Source organism: Delphinus delphis, chromosome 8 (genome assembly GCF_949987515.2).
Source record: "Delphinus delphis chromosome 8, mDelDel1.2, whole genome shotgun sequence".
Taxonomy (NCBI): domain Eukaryota; kingdom Metazoa; phylum Chordata; class Mammalia; order Artiodactyla; family Delphinidae; genus Delphinus; species Delphinus delphis.
The window spans coordinates 19,935,823-19,957,473 of NC_082690.1; the positions used below are offsets into that span (position 1 = coordinate 19,935,823).

The window sequence follows — 21,651 nt, forward strand, 5'->3', positions numbered from 1 at the left end:
ACCAATGAGGCATCCTCTAAGATGTGGCAGGGCATATCCCTGCTGCTCCTGGAAGGGGGAACACCTGCTTCGTGCTTACCCCAGCTCTGTAGCTTGTCTGACCTAGCTGTATACAGCATTTGCTTAGATACTGGTAGAGGGTGGTCCTCCTGGGCAGCTTTGAGCATTCTAGCTAGGGCCTTAAATAAGATCTACCAAATCTGCTCTGTGAGATTGTTCAACATGCAGAACTTCATTCTGCCCTCACCTCTCCCCACTGCACCTAGAGGGCTCCAGGGGCTGTTAGCTCTCTGAGCATGCTGGAAACGTCCTCTTGGCCAGAGGACAAGTCAGGGATCCTCAAAGATCCCATCACCTTGGAAAAGCAGCTGTACACCATTCCCATTCCTCCACCACCAGTACTGTCAACCTGGCCCTTCCCCTCTCACCTACCTAGTCAGGGGAATGGGTACCCTCCACGACCTCTGGTGAAGACCACGATGGTTCCGTGTTAGTAACCACCACCACCATTTACTGAGAGTTTATTCCAGGTAAGGCCTACGCTCAGTGCTTTCCATGGATCATCAAATTGAATCCTCACAACATCCCTTGTACGATAGCATCATTGCCATCATGTTACCAAGGAGGAAGTGGAGGCTTAGGGAAGTTAAGCAACCTGCCCAAGCTCATAAAACGTGGAAGTGATGGGACTGGGATTTGAATCTAGACGGTCTGACACCAGATCCCAAGTTCTGTGTGTCACTATGCTCCCAATACCCTGAATGTCACACTCAGACATCAGGTTCCAATGGTCCCTCTTCCCTGAAGCCTGCAAGACAAACCTGACCCCTGCTATCAGGGCCCCAACCTGCCTAGTGAATAAAGCCCTCGAGAGGTCCTCCTCCCCACCCCCCTGCCTTTAGGCAGGTCCATCCTCCCCACTCCCCTGGCTTCAGGCAGGTCCATCCTCCCCAGCCAACCGCACATCTGCCTTTCCTGCTTTTGGGGTTCTCATAGTCTCTCAGGCCTGGCCCCCAAACACTAGCATTGGCCTCATCTCCCCCATGCTCAGATCACACAGAGGTAGGTGCTCTGAGTTCCTTACATATGGATTAAAAGAGCTGTAGGTTCCTACAGCTCAACCCCAAGGCTGCCCCACTGAGCTCTCCTCACTCCCTCCCCCACAGGGCACACTGCAGACTGTCCCAACCCCCTCACCTTCAGCTCAGCAGCTGTGGTATCTCCCCTGCCTTCTAATTAATGCCACCTGATCCCAGCCGTTGCCCCCCAGGCCTGTTCAAATCCCAAACGGGGACGTACAGTGGCTTGGACAACATTATGATTTGTAAAACCCACTCCTAATTAGTTTGACTTTGAATGAAGAGGGTAATTATTTTTAAATTTATTAACTGCTGCCTGGCCGGAGAAGTTTCCAGATCAAATGACACAGAGAAGCTATTTCTGTTCAGTGATGCAGCAATTTATATTACTGATCGGTCATTAAAACCTCTGGCACAAAACCACTTGGTTTCCTGAGCCAAGATAGTGTCCATGTGTCAGATTTCAAACCCAGAGTATAAATTAAGCCATTAATGGTATTTATCAGTTTATCTGGACTTTAAAGAACTACTTACTAATTTAAGACATTCCTGATATAGAACCCAAGTGGTGCAGTGGATGTGTGTGTGTACACGTGCGTGGATGTGTGTTTTCTCGCTTTTTATTTTACTGAACAGTGTAAAAAAATTCTGATGTGTAAATGAAGTACAAGCATCTTGGGGAGCTGCAGAGCTGTTAATTCCTCACTTCTCTGCAACCCAAACATTTTGGAAGCAGCAGTGTTTTGCAATATGTATTTGTCATAATATAAAAGGTGTAAAGTGACTCTGTTTATCTCCTCAAAGTCTTCACTGTAGCAAAACAGAAAACTGAAGTGTGACAACGATGCCTGAGCCCAACCCAACCATAAGTGTGTCCTCCCTGAGCACCAGCCGGAGGCCACCAAGATCCTGGAGGGAGGGCTTCCCTGGTGGTGCAGTGGTTAAGAATCCGCCTGCCAATGCAGGGGACATGGTTTTGAGCCCTGGTCTGGGAAGATCCCACATGCCGTGCAGCAACTAAGCACTTGCGCCACAACTACTGAACCTGCACTCTGGAGCCCGCAAGCCACAACTACTGAGCCCACACGCCACAACTACTGAAGCCCGCGGACCTAGAGCCTGTGCTCTGCAACAAGAGAAGCCACCACGATGAGAAGTCCGTGTACCACAAGGAAGAGTAGCCCCGCTCGCCGCAACTAGAGAAAAGCCCGCACTCAGCAACAAAGACCCAATGCAGCCAAAAATAAATAAATAAAATAAATAAATTCATATATTAAAAAAAAAAGATCCTGGGGCTTCCCTGGTGGCGCAGTGGTTGGGAGTCCGCCTGCCGATGCGGGGGGCGTGGGTTCGCACCCCGGTCCGGGAGGATCCCGCGTGCCGCGGAGCGGCTGGGCCCGTGGGCCGTGGCCGCTGAGCCTGCGCGTCCGGAGGAGCCTGTGCTCCGCAACGGGAGAGGCCCGCGTACTGCAAAAAAAAAAAAAAAAAAAAAAAAGATCCTGGAGGGAGGGCACAAGGAGGGGTCACACACACCAGGACAGAAATCCAGGGTAAGTGGGGTCGAAAGGATGAGACGTGAAGATGACTTTTGTTTGACGAAAACAGAATTGGAAATACTTTCTACTAAATTCATTTTTCAGTGTCAAGAATACCTGTGAGGCACCCTGATCACTCACCTGATGCCATGCCACACATTAGCTCTGTGAATTCCGACATGGCGGGCGGCATTGGGCATGGAACTCCCAGACCTGATCTGTTTCAGGGAAACTGTATCCTATCTCCCAAGGGGAACATGGGCATCAGGGTGTTGAGGATTCTTAGTTAAAGGGGTCACAGGGATCCAAAAGAGCCCTGCCCAGGAAAGGGCCACGACCTACACGATCTCTCCCTAAACCATTCAGCCACACACCCACAGACAACAGTGAGTCAATGTGCAGGCAGCTGGGGACTGGTGGAGAGGGCACTGAAGTTAGAGTTGGATCAACAAAGGTATCAGAAATATAAGGTGGGGACTTCCCTGACGGTTCAGCAGTTAAGACTCCATGCTTCCAATGCAGGAGGCACGGGTTTGATCCCTGGTCAGGGAACTAAGATCCAACATGCCATGTGGCGTGGCCAAAAAGAAAAGAAATATAAAGGTGGCATTACCATGACTTTACTCTCCCAGGGTCTCGACTGCTTCTCCTTTACAGAGTTCTCTCTCTGCCCTCCTGATGGCTCTCCAACGATACCTGGTACCCCACCGGCTTTTCCCAGTCCAGTAACATTAGCGTCACTTTCAGCATTCCTCATACCCAGGCCTCTCTCTTCCTCACAGGCCCCCTGTCTTAGAATGGAGACGGCAACTAGATTTCAAGTTGTGTGCTTTCATTGATTATTAAGAGTCTAAGGATCTATCTGGGTTTTGCAGGAAACAGCACTATAGATGATAAACGGGCGTCAGAAGAGCTGCCTCGTTGCCAACCCAATGCTGAGGATAAGGCTGCTACTGCCTCTCTCCCCAGCCCAGGGCACCCTGACCCACACCAGGGAGTGGCCGAAGTCCCTCACTCAGCGGGAGCTTGCCTTGTGCTCACAGCCAGGTGGGGAGGGAGCCTTTCTCAAAGCATCCACCTTGGTCTCTCCTCCACAATTTGGATTCAACTTGGAGATAAAGCAAAAGTCAGTCTGAATGGGCTGGGACCCACCTCTGCTACAGGAAGGATGGGCACTATACTCCTTTGCAGGTGAGGAGACTTGAAGGTCAGAAAGGATGAGGAACAAGGTGATTTACCTGCTAGACAGTGGAGTCAGATGCCCCCTCCTCAGCTTCTGACTCAAACTCCAGGTTCTTTCCAATCATACCTGAAACTAATATCCTTTTTTGGAAAGTGTTGATCACTTTCAAGTCCTCACTGACTTAATAAATCCTGGAAGGGCATTGGTCCTAAGATGCCTCCTGACTTTCAGAGCTGAATCAATACCAAACTCTAAAAACAGGTTGGAATATCATTAACTGCTCTGAATTGTACACTTTAAAATAGCTAAAATGGCAGATTTTATGTATATATCTTTTATAACCGTTTTAAAAATACACTAATATATCAAAAACCATTGAACTGGATACTTTAAACAGGTGAACGGTATGTAAATTATATCTCAATAAAGTTGTTTGATAAAGAAATACAGGGAGCACATCTGTGTTGCTCACCGCCATATCCCCAGTGGGCGCCAGGCACACAGAAGGTGCTCAATAAGTGTGTGGGGTCTGCTTGTGAACAATACCCCATCCGCTCACCGAGCAGGGACTCAGCCTTTCGCCCTGGCCCTGGCTGTGAGGGCAGCTTGCTCCCTGCTGCAGCAAGTTTAATCTGGATGGACAGAATGAAGCTGCTTGGCGAAGCTGGCTCAGATCTCGGTCTCCTCAGCCCCCCAGCTTGAATTCTCAGACTAGGATTCTTGGTTACATATGTGGTCCAGCAATAAGAAACTGGCTGGGAGCCTGGGAGACCTACGTCCTCCTCTGGCTTTGAAGATAACCAGCTCTGCAACTCCGGGCAAAATCTTGCCAAGTTCCCTTCTTTAACAAAGCCAGGGGGTCACTGGCTGGAATGACAGCTCACCTAGAAAGTTCTCCTCCTGCTGCCACAGGCCAGGGCAACACCGGCCCAAAGCCCTTGATACCAGGGCTAGGACGTATGTCTTCCACTCAGAGAGGCTGATTTTGTGAGGCAGAAGGACAAGAAGATATTGACAATAATTGTAACAGCAGCAGCAGTTGACCGATCTTCCTTCTTCCCCTCCAGTCCCTGTGGTCGCTTAGTGGCTTGTCTCCACAGATGGCTGCCCCAGTTCCTCTTCCCCTATGTGTCTGTCATTCCCCCCTGAGAAGGGGAGTCTACTCTTCCATCCTTTGAATCTGGGGCTGTCCTGTGCCTGCTAAGAGCAATGAAATATGGCGGAAGTGATGCTATGTGTTTCCAGCCTAGCTTTTAAGAGGGCTGGCAGTCTCTGCTTCCTGACTCTTGGAGCCCTAAGCAGGCAGGCGAGAAGTCCAGGCTGCTCTGCTGTAGAGAGAGGCCATGGGGTGGACTGGGAGGTGGATATATGAATGAGGAAGCCATCGTGGACACCCAGCCCTATCGAGCCTGCAGACGCCTCCGGTCCCAGACACCATCCGACTGCAACCAAGTGAGAGACCCCAAGTGAAAACTGCCCAGCTGAGCACAGTCAACTACAGAACTGTCTGAGATAGTAACACATCGTGGCTTTAATCTACTGTTGGAGTGGTTTCTTCTACAGCAATTGATAACTGAAACATTCCTATGGTCAGTTCTCAACACAGGAACCAGGGTGATATTTTAAACCCATAAATCAAGTCATGCCATCCCCCCATTCAACACCTTCCAATGGACTATATTCCCCCTTTTCTATAAACGTTTGCGTGTGCAGGTATAGGCAGCTTTACTGGGACATAATTCATATACCATATAATACACAGTTCACGCTTTGAAAGTATAAAGTCGATAGTTTTTAATATATTCAGAGGTGCATGACCATCACCACAATCGAATTTAGAACATTTTCATCCCGCCAAAAAGAAACCCCATACTTTGCAGTCACTCCCCTTTTCCCCCCAAATCTCCCAGCCCCTGGCATTTACTAATTTACTTTCTATTTCTATAATTTGTCTATGCTGGATGTTTCATATAAGCAGAATCACATACTATGTGGCCTTTTGTGACTGGCTTCTTCCACTGAGCGTGATGTTTTGAAGATTCATCCATGTTACAGAATGTGTCAATACTTCATTCCTTTTTATAGATGAATAATACTCCATTGTATGGATAAATTACATTTTGTTTATCCATTCATCAGTAGGTGGACGTTGAGTTATCTCTACCTTTTTGACCATTATAAATAATAATGCTGTTATGAACACTTATGTGGAAGTTTTTGTGTAGATACATGTTTTCGCACACGTAGGGGTGGAATTGCTGGGTCACACAGTAACTGTTTAACCTTCTGAGGAACTGCCCGACTGTTTTCCAAGGTGGTGGCAGCATTTTACGCTCCCACCAGCCGTGTGTGAGGGTTCTGACTGTCCCATTCTCAACATCACTTCCTACTGCCAGTATTTCATTAGAGCTACATCTTGATGGGTGCCAAGTCGTATCTCACTGTGATTTTGATTTGTATTTCCCTGATGGCTAATGATGTCAAACATCTTTTCATGCGCTCAGTGACCATATGTCTATTTTTGGAGAAATGTCTATTCAGATCCTTAGCACACGTTTTATTTTGGTTACCTGTATTTTTATTATTGAGTCCTAAGGGTTCTTTACATTTTCAAACCAAAAGTTTCTTATCAGATGTATGATTTGCAAATATTTTTGTCCCCCTCCCGAGGACTCCTGGCACATGCAGAAGAAAATCCAAATTCCTTGCCAGGGTTGAGAGACCCACCTGATTTCCAATCTCACCTCCCACCTCACTCCCCACCCCTCGACCACACACTGCTCTTTGTGCTCTTCCTTGAACTTGTGAAGTTCAACACAGCCTCAGGGCTTTTGCAAGTGCTTGCTCCCTTTGCTCAGACCTTCTTCCCTGAAACCTTTGAATGACTCACTTCCCAACTTTAGGACTCTACTCAGATGTCTCCTTCTCACAGAAGCCTGACCGTCTGATCTAAAATACCACTTTTCTCTCTATCCTGCTATATTTTTTCTCACTAGCACTTATTATGACCTGGCATTATATTGCACAATTATTTGCGTATCCTGTCTCCCTTGGAGAATCTCAGTTCCATGAAGAATGTTATCTAAAGACCCCAACAGTGCAGAGCACATTATAGGAACTGAATAAATATTTATTAAATTAAATGCATCTACTACTATTCATTGAATGTTTATTATGAGCTAGGCATTCCCCAAAGCACTTCAAATAAAGTATCTTATTTAATCTTATTTAATTAAATATCTTATTTAATCTCCCCCAAAAATCTATGCTATGAGGTAGGTGCCATTATTACTCCACTTTTCTAACAGACGAGGAAACCCAGATTAAGAGAGCTTGAGTAACTGATCCAACAGATAGTAAGTGGCAGAATCAGGATTAAACCAGGCAGTGTAAACCATACCACTCCTGTCCTCAGTGTTCATTTCAGCAAGTCACTTTCCTCCCTTTGAACCTCCGTTTCCTCATCTATGACATGGGAATAGCCTCCTACCTAACAAAGTTATGGAAAGACTGGACAAATGAGATCAGGTAAAGCACCGAGAACAGTGCCTGGCACCTTGTGCACGTTCAGTAACTGTGAAGCTACATTGATGATGATGATGATGACGGCGTCAGCTACCACGATGAGATGACACTGATGCCGTGAAATCACAGCAGTATCATTGTTTGTTAATATTGTTCAAACGCAACCCTGTGGACAGACTGCTTGCTTTCAGACAATGACTAGACTGTTGCACAGGGAGGACAAGCCCACTACATGACGGTTTCAGAGTTAGTCAGATGGGGTGCAGGTTTCCTGACCCTTCACCAAGGGAAGGGGATGCTTAGATAACATCACGGGCTTCCTAAGGCCTCCACAAGAGTCTCCATGAAGATAGGATCTAAGTGGCCTATTAGAGACAGAGGTCTTGGCCTAATCCAGGACAGCTGTTCTTCTGGGGCAAAGTCATACGCATTAATTCCTGCCCAGCCAGCCCCACAAGCAACGGTAGCTGAGCATGGCACAAGCCATCCCCACTCACAGCTCCCCTGGGGAAGCAAGATACTCACGTCCATGTGCCGTCACACTGCGGAGGACCTGGGGGACGGGGATCAGTCACTCACCAGTATGGGTCTGCCTGTGTGTCTCCAGGGCATCCTCCTTCGAAAACTGGGCACCACACTGATCACAGACAAAGGCTTTGGCACCCGCTGAAAGAAAGGAGAGGCAGTTACCTTACTATCAAGAGTGATATTGCATTAGGAGAGGGCGTCGTGGGCCAACATCTTGCAGGTGGACCCTGGGGGAGGGGGCTTAACACCTGTGAAGATCACAAGTCAGGAATAACCCATGGTCCCAGCAGCCAGCCCAGACCCTCCTCCAAGATGTGATCACCCACCCAACTGAGCTCCGAATGCCCCCACCGAGGGCTCTCCCAGACAGAACAGGGAACAGAACCAGCATAACCAAGACAAACAGAGATGGGGCCCAGGAGCGATGCCCAAGAAGAAGGGGGATTCTTGGGGGGCTGGCTCCAGGTGAAAGATGGAAAGGAGCATGTGATCCAATGAGGAGTAACGTGCCCTGTTGCCCAGATTATATTTTACAGGAAGATAGGAATTGCTGACATATCACTACCTGGATAAACCCCTAACTCAGTGCGTCTAAAACTAAACTGTCTACCTGGCCACCTCCTGTACCTGACCATTTAAAACCTCTGAATGAGTTCCCAATGCCTTCAGGATAAAGTCCAAACTCTACACGGTGACTCACAAAGCCCTTCTTGCACTTCTCTTTCCTGCTTCTTCTCTCTCCTCATCCTTGTTCCCTGGTCTCCAGGCCTTTGCTTCTTCACTGCAAGGTCTCCAAGCATCTTTCTGTACCTCCTCTGACTCTGACACTCCTGCCCCTCTCCCCAGCCCCACAGTACGGCTAGCCCCGCTTCATCATTCATGCCTCAGCTCCCAAACCCTTGCCCCCCTGTCTGGGTGAGGCAGTCCTCCTCTGTGCTCCCACAGCACCCTGTACATTCCGGGTCACGGCCTCACCAGGGTGTCTCCTAAATGCCTGTGGCTCCGTTTCCAGCTCCCCGAGGGAGGCAATATGTCATCTCATGCACAGCTGCATCTGCCTGACACCCAGTGGGAACGTATTACTGTACATATCTATGGAATAAACGAAATCAATTCAATGCAATTCAATCTGATCGACTTTTCTGGAACCATATTTACAAGCCTCTAAGCGACAGTGTCACGATGTGAAGATGACTTTCTACCACTTGCTAACAGTCTTCAAGGCTCTGTTATCTCGTCCAGGGGGCGCCTGTCACACGCCTTGGCAGTTTTCCCTCAAAATGTCTTCTAGATGCATCTCTTCCACTGCATGTCGATAACCACTGCCCCTACCGAGGCCCTTGTTGGGTCATGCCCAGAATGACCCAATGACTCAGGAGAGCTGCCACACCATCAGCCACCCTCTGATCCACCCAAGAGAGGCAGGTTCCTTGAAGGCCACTTGATTCCTCACGTTTCCTTGCTCAAAAAGATACCATGGATCAAGACATGGAAGCAGCCTGAACGTCCATCAACAGAGGAATGGGTAAAGAAGATGTGGTACATATATACAATGGAATATTACTCAGCCATAAAAAAGAATGAAATGATGCCATTTTCAGCAACACAGACAGACCTAGAGATTGTCATATCACGTGAAGTAAGTCGGACAGAGAAAGAGAAATATCGTATGATATCGCTTATATGCAGAATCTAAAAAGAAATGATACAAATAAATGTATTTACAAAACAGACTCACAGCCTTAGAGAATGAACTTATGGTTACGGCGGGGAGGGGGGAAGGAAGGGAGAGTTAGGGAGTTTGGGATTGACATGTACACACTGCTCTATTTAAAAAGGATAACCAATAAGGACCTACTGTACAGCACAGGGAACTCTGCTCAGTGTTATGTGGCAGCCTGGATGGGAGGGGAGTTTGCGGGAGAATGGATACATGTGTATGTATGGCTGAGTCCCTTTGCTGTGCACCTGAAACTATCACAACATTGTTAATCGGCTATACGCCAATATAAAATTAAAAGTTAAAAAAATAATACAGCGGCTCACAATTTGCACTGATTCTAAATTCCTCTACTTGGCTTCAAGGCCTTCCATAACCTGACCCAGTCGTCTGTCCAGCTCCACTAGAAATTGTCCTCCCTGGCCCTCTGTGGGCGCCGCTTGATCCTCGGTGGGTCTCTGTGCCTGAGCAACGCCCCGCCTCATTCCTGTCCGCTCCGGTCCTAGTCCATTTCCAAGACCGGGGTACGCATGCGCCAAGCACGCCGGGCCCCTCACTGCTCTACCCTCTCTAATCTGCAGCTGCACTGCGTTCCTTTCAACACGTCTGAGCATTTCTTTAAGTGTACCTGTGTTTTAGTTTCATAACAGAGTCTTGTAAGAGACAGAACTACTTCTTCTACATATTTGTAGTAGAAAGCAGTCTAGTGCTGTTTTCAAACCATCTCAGATTTCCTGAGGCTGTGGCGTATACCAGGCATGAGGCTAAGTATTTAGGATGTATCATTTCATTTAATCCTAACTACCTTTTTAAATTTTTCTTAAGATGTTGGGGGTTGGAGTTTTATTAATTAATTATTTTTTTTTTTTGCTGTGTTGGGTCTTCGTTTCTGTGCAAGGGCTTTCTCTAGTTGCGGCGAGTGGGGGCCACTCTTCATCGCGGCGCGCAGGCCTCTCACTATCACGGCCTCTCTTGTTGTGGAGCACAGGCTCCAGATGCGCAGGCTCAGTAGTTGTGGCTCACGGGCCTAGTTGCTCCACGGCATGTGGGATCCTCCCAGACCAGGGCTCGAACCCGTGTCCCCTGCATTAGCAGGCAGATTCTCAACCACTGCGCCACCAGGGAAGCCCTCCTAACTACCTTTTAAAGGACATAGTATGAATATACCCATTTAGCAGATGAGACAACTCAAGAACAGAGAGGTTAAATAGCTTTCCCAGTGTCACACAGTAGGTAACCACAGAGGTGGATTCAAACCCCGGGAGCCTGACTTCACAGCCTTTGCTCTTAATCTCTATACCCTTCAGCCTCCTTAGGGGTCCATCTGCAAAGATGCCTCATGAATATGAAGCTGGGCTCTGAAATCCCTTTCCCCAAATAAAAAAAAAATTAAAATCCAATTTATGCTTTTATACATCAAGGTTTTGTAAAATTCTATTTGGAAAAAAGGGTTCCACTACTCTTTAAATAGTTTTAAAATCTTGGCCTTGGAGTATTTAGCACATTAAGGGCGAGAACTCAGAATACAAGTTGAACTAGTATAGACTTAAATACTAATAAACATTTAGGGCATTGATCTTGTCTACATTCCTAATAAGGAGCAGCATATGCCCTCTATTAGATGTTCAATAAATATCAGTTGATTAACTAAATAAATGAGTGATAAAGTGCCCCAGTAAAGATATGAAATCACTTTTCCTTAAGAGCTTTAAAAATAAATGTTGTCATTTGTCTTAGGTGGCTGGAGTTGAATTTCGCCTCAAGGCAGGGAGAATACCGTGATCCCCTCCAGGTGTCCCTACAAACTGCAGGCGTCCTAGGGCTAAGGGCCTGTCAGCGGCTTCTAGAGCTTCAAAGAAAGAGCCAGGGAACTCCACGGCAAAGCAGTCACAACTTGTGTTCACACTAGAGACAGCCAAGCCACTTTCCATCCATTTATAATGGAAATGCAGCAAGCACCTCAAAGGGCAGCGGTGGGACGACTGGGGGTGGATGAAGTCGCAGCCCTGTCATAGTGAGAAACTGTCCCCAGTTCCAAATCATGAGCCAGCAATGATTTTCTGCGAATCTGTAAGGGATCGGATTTTAACTGTATTTATTTCTTTATTTCTACATCCCACCGGTTCTCATGGCCCCCTAAAGAAGAAAGGGGGAGGAGGGGCCTGAGGAGGGAAGCAGGAACTGAAAAGGGGAGGGTGCCCCGTGGACTCGCCATCACCATCACCATCGCCATGGCGCTGGAGCCCTGCCTCTGGGTGAGGAACCTACTCATGCCGTAGCTTCAAAGGGCTGGGCGGGAGGAGGTTTCTTAGAAGACAGCCATCCATGTGGCTGCAGGAGCATCTGCTTTAATGACTGAGAAGCAGGCAGAAAGGAGGGAGTGCAGGTAGGCAGTCAAGGGCCGGATGTACGCCATCATACAAGCTCAGATGAAGAGAAAGCAGATTAGCACACACGAGCTCGGCAAGGCTGCCGGCTTGGCCCAGGCCTGACCACATCTGGATGCCCTCAAAGTCCTCCCCGCTCCACCCCTGCCTTGCTGAAGTCACAAAGCTGAGCTGAGTGTGTGAAAGTCCCCTGTCTTCAGTGACTGTGGGTGACAACCCCCCTCCCACGCGGATACCATGGACATGGGCTCCCACGCCAGCCCCCACTCATGAAGCCTCTGCACTCCCCACCCCCACCCAGACTACCCCCAAACCCCCAGCCCAACAGCAAGGACGGGCAGTTCCAGGACACAGGAGCCAAGCAGAGAGAGGCAGAGACACCCCCCCCCGCCCCCTCGCGAGGAGGCATGTGCCTTTAAATTGTCTCTGTAATGGCTGGCTCAGAGGCAGAAATATTTGGCAGCCCTGAAATTAAAAGTGATAAATTTCCTCACCGAGCTCTGATCAATAATAGAGGCCTCATCTGTTAATCAATAAGACAGTCTTTGCCTGTTTACTGTGCATATGCTGTTCGCTGCTGCCTTCAGTATGATGTCAGGTTTGCATTCAGGGCAACTCAAGTGTGCGTAAACCACACCGCCATTCCCAAAATGCATTACGGTGACATCATTCAGCCACTAATATATTTATAAAGCATCAGTGCAAGGGGGTTGTGGGGGCAGGAAGCAGGTCATGCCAGTTGAACACAATGGGCACATACGGACATATCAGCTGCATTCACCACCCCCACCCCCAATATTTCCTGGGGCTCATCCTGGAGTGGGGAGAAGTCCAGGGCACGGCTCAGGGACAGACATTCCTCCCCATCTCCTTCCTACACAAACAGGATGTTTTCGGAATGTCTGTTAAGTAGATGCCAAGGGGGGGGGCTTACAGCAAGTGGACAAAAGAGACAAATCCCTGCCCTCAGAGAGCTTATATTCTAGAGCAGAAGGCACATTTTTAAAGGTCAAGTAAGGGACTTCCCTGGCGGTCCAGTGGTTAAGACTCTGCACTCCCACCGCAGGGGGCACGGTGTTCGATCCCTGCTCTGGGTAAGATCCCGCATGCCACACAGTGCGGCCAAAAAAAATTGTTTAATTTAAAAAATAAAAGTCAGGTAAATATAAAATAGGTGGTAATAAGCGAAAAAGAGAGAAATAAGTGAAGAGGGACAGAGAGGGCGGGGGCGTCTATTTTATATGGGATGAGCTGACATCTGAGGGGAGAACGAGAAGGTAAGCCCACTCTCTAAGAAAGCCCGGTCCAGGCAAAGGAAGAGCGGGGAGCCTGGCCGGCTGGCATAGCATAAGAGAGGGGAGAGGGAGAGATGGGGTATGGATTGCAGGGAAAGAAATTAAATAGCAAAGAGGCAGAACGACACCATGATAAAGTGGGCTAGACCCACGCATCCTCCCCAGCAATTACAGATCTGAGTGAACTAGAGGAGGTGATGGTAAGATCCAACGTGGGGAGAATTGGGTCCCGGGCCTGGCTCAGCCATTCCCTGCTGTGGACATCACACACGTCACCACACCTCAACACGCCTGTGTCCCCGTCTGTGAAATGGGAATGATCGGATCCCTCTGCCTCACTGGAGGCTGTCAGGATTGAAGGAGACAGTGGATATTAACAAACGTAAAACTTGTTAATTGCCAGGCCCTCTGTGGCTATGATATTACTAATGTTCTTTATATTTCCGGGGGCGGCGGGGGGGGGGGGGCAGCAGAATGTGGTTAAGAGCTCAGGATTCGGGTAAGACAGATCCCAGCCAAGCTAATCACCAGCTGTGCCCCTCAGTGAGTTGCCTCATCTCAGTGAGGCTGTGGGTCCGTCTGTAAAATGGGAATAGCGAGAGGCCGTCCCAAAGGGGTTGTGACAAGGTGGGGAAAGCGCTGGGGCCATGCATGGGGGCAGAGCCACAGAACCGGCCAGTGGCGCTGACCATCAACCCAGCCAGGCTCGGAGCCAGGACTCCTTTCAAGAACTCCTTCGTGCAAAGTATGATTGATTTTTACTGAAATTCAGTGTACAGCTATTTGGGGGCCATTTATCTTGTGTAAAGTGAGTCTCACATTTGTAAAGACATATTTCACTATAATCGCACGCACACGCACACACACACACACACACACACACACACACACACACCTTGTCCTGCTAATTTAAACGTGAGTGTCTTGTTGAAGTGCAGGAAGATCTGTCATACGACCAGCGTGTCAGTATTGGCAGCTCTCCCTCCCTCCCACGGCACCCCCTCCCCCAGCTTTTACATCCGAACCTGACAAGTCCCAGGAGCCCCATTCACAGGTCCTGTGCTGCCTTATGGGCTCCTTTCCTCTCTTCTGTCTCCCCAGCAGACTGTAAGCTCTGTGAGAGCAAGGCTGGCATCTGTCTTGTCCTCTGCTCCATCCCCAATTCTCCACTCTGTGCCTGACACACAGCTGGTGCTCAATGATTGCCTGATAAACAAAGAAACCCTCGGGTAGGTTCCGGGGCACAGAACTGGCCTGGGAAGGGGGCACTGACAGGCTGTCCCCTAGGGGGTGGCAGAGTCCTTCTACACACCCTGGGTTCTCTGCTGTCCCTTTTTCAAAACTCAAGGAAATGGTCTCTGGCTGGCTCTCAGGCAGTTTGGGGGAGAAGGAAAGGAGAGCTTAGAAAGTGGAGCTGTCTGGTTCCTCTGGAGCAGGATGTCCCTTCTGTCGGCCCTCTGCTCCTCGCCCAGCCACCCAGGACTCACAGCCCCGCAGCAAACAAGCAAGCCCTCCTCCAGGACATTCAGGAGGCTCCGGTCAGCCCGAGTGGACCCTTCACGGGCTGGCAGAGGTCTGCTGAATGATCCCACTCCCAGCCCAGGCACTGAGTTCATCTGAGAGTCAGTGTTAAGGGAAAGACAGACAGACAGACAGACATTCTCGCCCCTGCCAGTCTCCCAGGGATGCTGCACCAGGGGGGAGGGGAGCAGAAGCTGCCAGACCATTCGGAATTCTCCCCTTTCCCCCTGACTTCCTGATGCCTCCAGAAAGTTAAACGGGGGCCAGAGGAAGGAGGAGGGCTCACAGCAGGTTAAGGGTGAAAAGAAAGGAGGCAGTCGCCACAGCCCACATGGAGGCTGGAGCCCGTGTAAGCCCTCCGTGTGTGGGAGCCACTCCACTCTGGGCTAAGGATCACCCTGACTCGCAGGAATCAAAGGAGAGACATGCCAGAAAAGCACTTTCAAAACCATAAAGCTTTCTATCAAATGCCCAGCATTCCAACAGCAACAGAGCTGAAATCCAGCAGAAGCATGTCAGGCAGGCTCCCCGCAGCTGTGCCCCTCCTCAGCCACTACCTCTGGCTTCTCCCCCTTGGCAGACTACAGAACCTTCCTCCCTACTAGCCTTCCTGCCCAGAAATGGGGTGGGGGGTCCCGAGCATCTAGGAAGGGGACGAGATACCGAACACAATCAGATGTGGGCTGGAGTCTCTCTGAAGTAAAGAAGGTACAAGCCAATGAGAGCAGAAAAAAATGTCAAAATCCCTCCCCCTCCAAAACTTCTCCCACCCCCGTGCTAACAACAAGGGAGGGGGGGGAAGGAACCACTGAAAAAACACCTAACGTTTGCCAGCATCTGATGTTGAGTCCTGTGTCCTTTTTCTTTTAATTCCTTGAGATTTTAAAATAAACATCTTGACTGTTCTGATGAGATATGCATGCCTGCTTACATAAGGAAGTACAGAGTGTACCAAAACAGCAGACCCAAAAAAAGCATAAGCCGTCAGAACAATGAGTACAGACGCCGGGCATTTTACAACGGGCCATGGTGTACAGTTTTATTTACAGTACCTCTTATCTGACAGAGAACAGTACACTGGCTGCCAATTCCAAAGGCCAGCACTGCGTGTTCTTTCACTCAAGGAGATGTGTACTCCCTAAGAGGAGCTGGAAGCCTGCTCTCTCTATAACACGTTCTTTCTCTCTCTCTTTCACCTTTATCAACAAAACAGAAACCGATACAAAACCAGCACCTCCATAAGATACACAGATTCAGGGGAGAGGGAAAAGGGAAAGCAGGTGGGCAGATGTGGGTTGCCTGGAAAACAAGCAGCCCTACTGATCGGCTCAGAATATGGTTCAAGGGTAGTTCTCCGTGACAACGAAGGAGGAGAAAGGTCCTCAGGGCCTGGCCTCACTACAGGATGGGGGTGGGGGGATGAACTAATGACACAGGGCCTCAATCAAAGGTAGGACTGAGAAAGCCACCAAGACAGTCTCCCGGGCCGGGCGACAGAGATCTTTGAATGACTGGGGATTTCGGGCAGCAGGCTTTCCGATCTCTGGAAGTCAATTTCCCATCAATGACCTGGTAAGTGCCAGACACCTCACAACTGGCTAGAAGTCCATTCTGTAGAGGATGAGATCTTAGAATGGGTCAAAAGGAAGGGCTGAGGCATCTCTAGTCTGAGAGGCCATTTCTTAGCCTACCTAATAAACATCATACTACCAGGAGGTTCGAGGGTACCCTGGCACCCTTGGCTTTCACTGCTCCTGTTCTCATATCTCAGAAAACAGAGGTCCACCTTGTCCCTTATCCCTGCCACTCAGTTCGCAGCCCAGAGAGGCTTAGAAAACTCCTTTCTTGCCACTTTTAGCACCAGCAGGTAACCTGATAGGCTTAGAAACACAGTCCACGGCCAGCAGAAACACACACACACTCAATATACAGCTGCCTAGTAGAGAAGAACCCTCCTTCTGGAATCAAACAAACACAGATTCAAGTCCTGGGTTCTACCATTTCTAGCTACCACCCTGGGTAAACTAATTATCTTCTCTGGACCTGTTTCTTCACCTGTAAAACCGGGCACAGAATATCTACTTCACAGGGTTGAGTGGTGATTCATTTAAATAGTGTATGTAAAGTCTTTCCCACCATGTCCGGCATCCAGCAACTCCTCAGTAAAAGCTACTTGTCCCTGACATCATCTTTATTACCACTGCTTCCTTCGCCAGTGTCAATGTCTGAGACCCACATAGACGTCAAATGCATGCAATAAACATATCATAACATTTAAAATATTCTTACCACCCCAGACCAAACACAAAGAGAAAAAAGGAAGGAGGAGAGACTCCCACTCTGGGTAAGTCTTCAGCAGACTTTCTCTGGGGAGTGGAAGGTAAAGAAAGGCAAATGACAATGATGGTTGTGCACCCCCAAGACACCCCCACATAAACCAACAATGCACAAGTAAAGACATGGCCCGATCACCCTCCACTGGGAGAAGATCAAAGAAATGGCCCATCTCCCCTCAGCTCCCAACACTCACGGCCAAGTTTTGACGGGCATTACTGTCCTCCTACTGAGATGAGTGCAAACCTATTTAAGGTGAATTATTTTAAATAAAATACAAGTTGGACGGTAAATCTGTTGCAATGAAAACAACATACAAATCTTCCTGAAATCTAAGAGCGCTGATTTAGGGGTTCACCTTACCACTGCCTTTAATCCCTTTCTTGCCCAGGCAACTTTCATGACTGGCTAATCAAAGTATGGTGGGAATCAGAGCAATGGCACAAAAACCTCTCTTACCGTGGGAATGTCAGCCCTTGCTGTGATGCAGTAGACTTTCTTCCAGACACACCGTGCCCACTCAGAGATCTCCCCGAGGTAAAGCCCTACAGCGGCTAGTGGCTAGACACGGCTTTGGGCTTCTGCCATTCACTGGTGGTATATGGGCCTGGCAACTTTGTGGCCTTACCTCCCTCCTTAAAATGGGGTTATCTGTCCTCCTAAGATAGTGTGAACAAGAACCTGTATGAAGTACCTGGCACACAGTAAGTGCCTAGATAGTTATGATGATTATGGAATAATTTCACTTCATCAAGTTGATGAGCTCCAGGAGACCAGCCTTTGGCCTGAGCCTTTAGGAACTCTGGTAATACTACAGCCCCACAGCTCCTAGGAGAAGGTCCACCTGCAATGAGTACATGGCCCAGAAAGGTGAGACACTGCATTCTCTGGGGCTCTTGAATGCATGGGCTTCAGCTGTTTGGGACGAGGGAAGAGGCCCCCCCCAGATGAGGCAGGTGGACAGCTGGCTCGAGGAGGGGTCTGCTGGCCAGCGGCACCCAGGGGCACCCAGCTTTCCTGCAGCAGCACAGACAGAAATGGACCCAGAGCCCTGACTGTCCGTGCCTGAGCTGTGTGGCCTTGGGTGAGTCACTTCATTGCCCCATCTATAAATGACAAGTTTTTAGTTGCGACCTAAGGGAGAAGAAAAGATGACAGGGTGTTGTTGGAGAAGCAGCTGGAAGCACATGGCAAAGAAGGCTAAGCATGGCTGAAAAAGGGGCTCAAATGCTTACAACCCTTGGTTATGGGACGATGGTGGCTGGATCAAGCTGGGGCTGGATCCAGCCAGGGGGTTCCCTCCCCTGGGGAAGACCTTTCTCTATCAGGCAGGCAAAGTGGGACGGACAGTCCAGACACTGAGAGAATCATTAGCCAGAGAGAGCTGGCCTGAGCCAGCGAGGCAGAGGCTGACCCCTGAGTTCCAGGGAACACCCAAGCTTTCAGGTGTTCACGGCTTCATCCTGTAGCACTGCAGTCCTGGCTTCTGTAAGAAACTAAGTAAAAAGGCCAGAAAAACCCCAGCGGGGATTTCCGCCATGATTTTACTGGATATCCCCTCAACCCTTGGTCACCAACAGTCGTCTTCCTCCCTGGTCCCCACTTGGGGATTCTCAGGTGAGAGAATCATAATGGAAAGAGGGCTTTCTGCTGGCATCTAGCAGCCTCAAAGCACTTTTTGTGACCTAAGCCTTTGGCCTCCTGCTCTCAACCTCAATTACCTTGCCCCTTCTACTGAAGCAGCTCCGGAGTTCCCTGTCACGGGCCTTCACCCGAAATCTGGCATGGAGGGGACGCCCCCACCCCCACCCCCCCGCCTCCCAGGGTAAGGGTCATGAGTACTGCCTGGATGATGGGGAAAGTAAAACCAGGCCACTCCAGGGGTGACGGCCAGAATCAAAACCCTGCCTACCCACAATCACAAGCTGATGTTTACCACCACTCCAGTCCCCTAACATGCCCTGATACTCCCTCCAATTAAATTTTCCCTTGAGGTGCTTTCAGAGAAAAGGGAGGGCAGCCTTTTGCTCAGCCCTAACCGCATTCTGGCCTGCCCTCCCTTTCTCCTCGCAGGATCCTTTCTCCCTCACTTCTCACTGACTGAAAAGCACGCCAAGGCCTCTCACAGCCCTGGGATCTCTTTGGGATCCGTATAGAGGGAATTCCTTTATCCCCACTTCTTTCGGAATCCCCTGCTCTCTCCCTGCTCTCTCCCAACGCCTGGCATCTTTCTCCAATTCCACTTGCAACCGTGTGTGTGTGTGTGTGTGTGTGTGTGTGTGTGTGTGTGTGTACTTTGTTTTTAAATTAAAATACCCCTAGCCAATCATATTTCAACAGGTGACAAGGAACAAAGCATTTCAGAGGGCTTCAAATGCTGTCACAGTGTGACAACCAGCGGGCAGGGATCTGCATACAAGTGTCTGTTGACTATTCCATTGGTTGTGACCTGTAAGAACCCTGCAGACAGAAGCTTCTCTTCTCCTGAGAGCCCCACCAGGAAGCCATGCCACAGCCCTCACAGACATCCGGCCAGGCTGCCGGGAAGAGGCAGGATTTAGTCATTGTCAAGTCCATCCCTGGCTTTGATGTCGACAGATTCCAGCTCAGGTGCCCACCAGCTGCATCAAGAGCAGAAGCAGTCTAACCTCTCTGAGCCTCGGTTTCCTCACCTGCTGAAGAGGTAATGATACATCCCTTGTATCCTACAAGGGGGACTGTGAAATTGCTCAACTCCAGGGGGCACCACTCAGCCAGAAATGAGGCCACAAGCTTGTCGGGAAGTTCACATGAGATGATGCACGTGAAGGTGCCCAGCAATGGGAACTGGCATTCGGCAGCTGCACCCTAACTCTTCCCTTCCCAGGATGCTAGGGGTCCCGCAAGGGCTGCCCTGTGAGGAGGAACAATGACGCTACTGCTGCTGCAGCACTGATGGTAATAATAAGAATACTGATAACTAACAGTTAGTGAACATGTATTACAAAATAAACGAGCACCATACTAACTACTTTATGTGCCACATACCGTTTAACTCTGCCATCAACTCTAAGATTATCCCCATTTTACAGAGGTGAAAATTGAGGTTTGAAAAGCTTAGTTCACTGGTCCAAGGTCTCATAGCCAGTCAGTGTAAAGAAAGAGAAACAAACTCAATCAGGGTGACAGCATGGGAAGCCCACCTAACCATCAGGGCCTTTGATTATATAAAAGGTTAAAGAGTAAGAAGTTCATATTAAGGGGAGTAGAAAAAGGTCCCAGAGGCAATGTACTCGAGGCCTCTGCTGTTCTCCATACTCTGGCTCATCCCTGGAGGTAGCAGATCTCTCCCACAATCTCTGAGGCCACCTCCTCAGTTCATCCCTCTTCTTTAAAGCACAACGCTCCCCTCTTGGTCCAGGAATGCGCCACTGCTGTCCATCAGACAGGGCCTGGACTGATCTGGCTGTGCTGTGGACTCTGATGTACTACTTGGCCTCCGTTTCTCCACCTGTAAAATGGACATCGTGTTGCCGGCCCCCCTGCCTGCCACCTAAAGCTGTTAGGGGGAGGAATGAGTTCGAGATATGAAAATGTGCAGGGCTTGACAGAAGAAAAAGGTACCACGGATCTTCAAGACTGACTTCCAATAAAACCACAGTTGGGCATATCCTTCCATGATTGGCTCCCTTCCTGGGCATTCTCCTTTTGGCTTCTAAGCCAGCAAGCTATTTTATCATAAAAAACGATCAACTGTATTCCCTTAAAGTAGAAAAATGGCCTCTCACATTGATGAATGACACCAAACTACAAAGAATGAAATAGACAAGGTTTTCTAGGTTGACCTTCAGTTAACCAAAAAGTCCCTTTCTTCCACCTTCCCTGAGCATCCCAGTTAATCCAGGCCCGACAGAGCAGATGCTCAGTCTTGGCTCTGAGGTCTCTCCCCTTCCCCAGCTCTGTCTGCATGTGCCCCTATAATTTGCCCTTTACTCACTGTCCAAATTAGATCCCCCCCCCCCTTTACCAAGAGCAGCAGGTAAACCCAATTAGTTTAGGGCGGAATGTGTAAATTTTAGGGTAAGTTGTCCATCCTGGACTCCAGCATTGTCAGTTACTTTAAATTCATTAACACACACACACACACACACACACACACACACACACACATCTTGGGGTGGGGGAAGGGTGTTCTTTAAAACCAAGGCAGAAGCAACCAATCCACAGCTTCCACTGTCACTCTAGTCTTGATGAACAGCTGGGAAAGAGGCCCATCACCTAGCTTGCCCGTCATAACACCCACCACCCCATCTCAGACCGGGGGCCCCGGGGACTGCCACCCTCCCTCCCCTTCCTCAGGCCCCTCAGTGGCACCTTGAGGCTGCCAGTCTCTCCAGGCCTGCTGTGGCTTTCAGAAAACAGAGCATTTCTATTTTTAGCACTTCTCAGCCTAATAATACTCCCCAACACCCATTCAGCTTAATCACTTTATTGAGGACGAGAAGCAGGCTCTCCAGCCCCGGTGCTTCTGATGTTAGGAAGTAGTAAAATGTTCAAACTGGTTA

The 21,651-nt window shown here is 49.1% G+C and overlaps 1 protein-coding gene across 3 annotated transcripts in view; it reads right to left on the minus strand.

Annotated features, from left to right (window-relative positions):
- ZBTB16 (zinc finger and BTB domain containing 16) overlaps positions 1-21,651 on the minus strand; it is a 192,894-nt gene that overhangs the window by 51,421 nt on the left and 119,822 nt on the right. For all 3 annotated transcript variants that reach the window (XM_060017932.1, XM_060017931.1, XM_060017930.1), the window contains exon 4: positions 7,902-7,988. In XM_060017932.1, the coding sequence (XP_059873915.1) occupies positions 7,902-7,988 (87 nt within the window). The remainder of the gene's footprint in view (positions 1-7,901; positions 7,989-21,651) is intronic.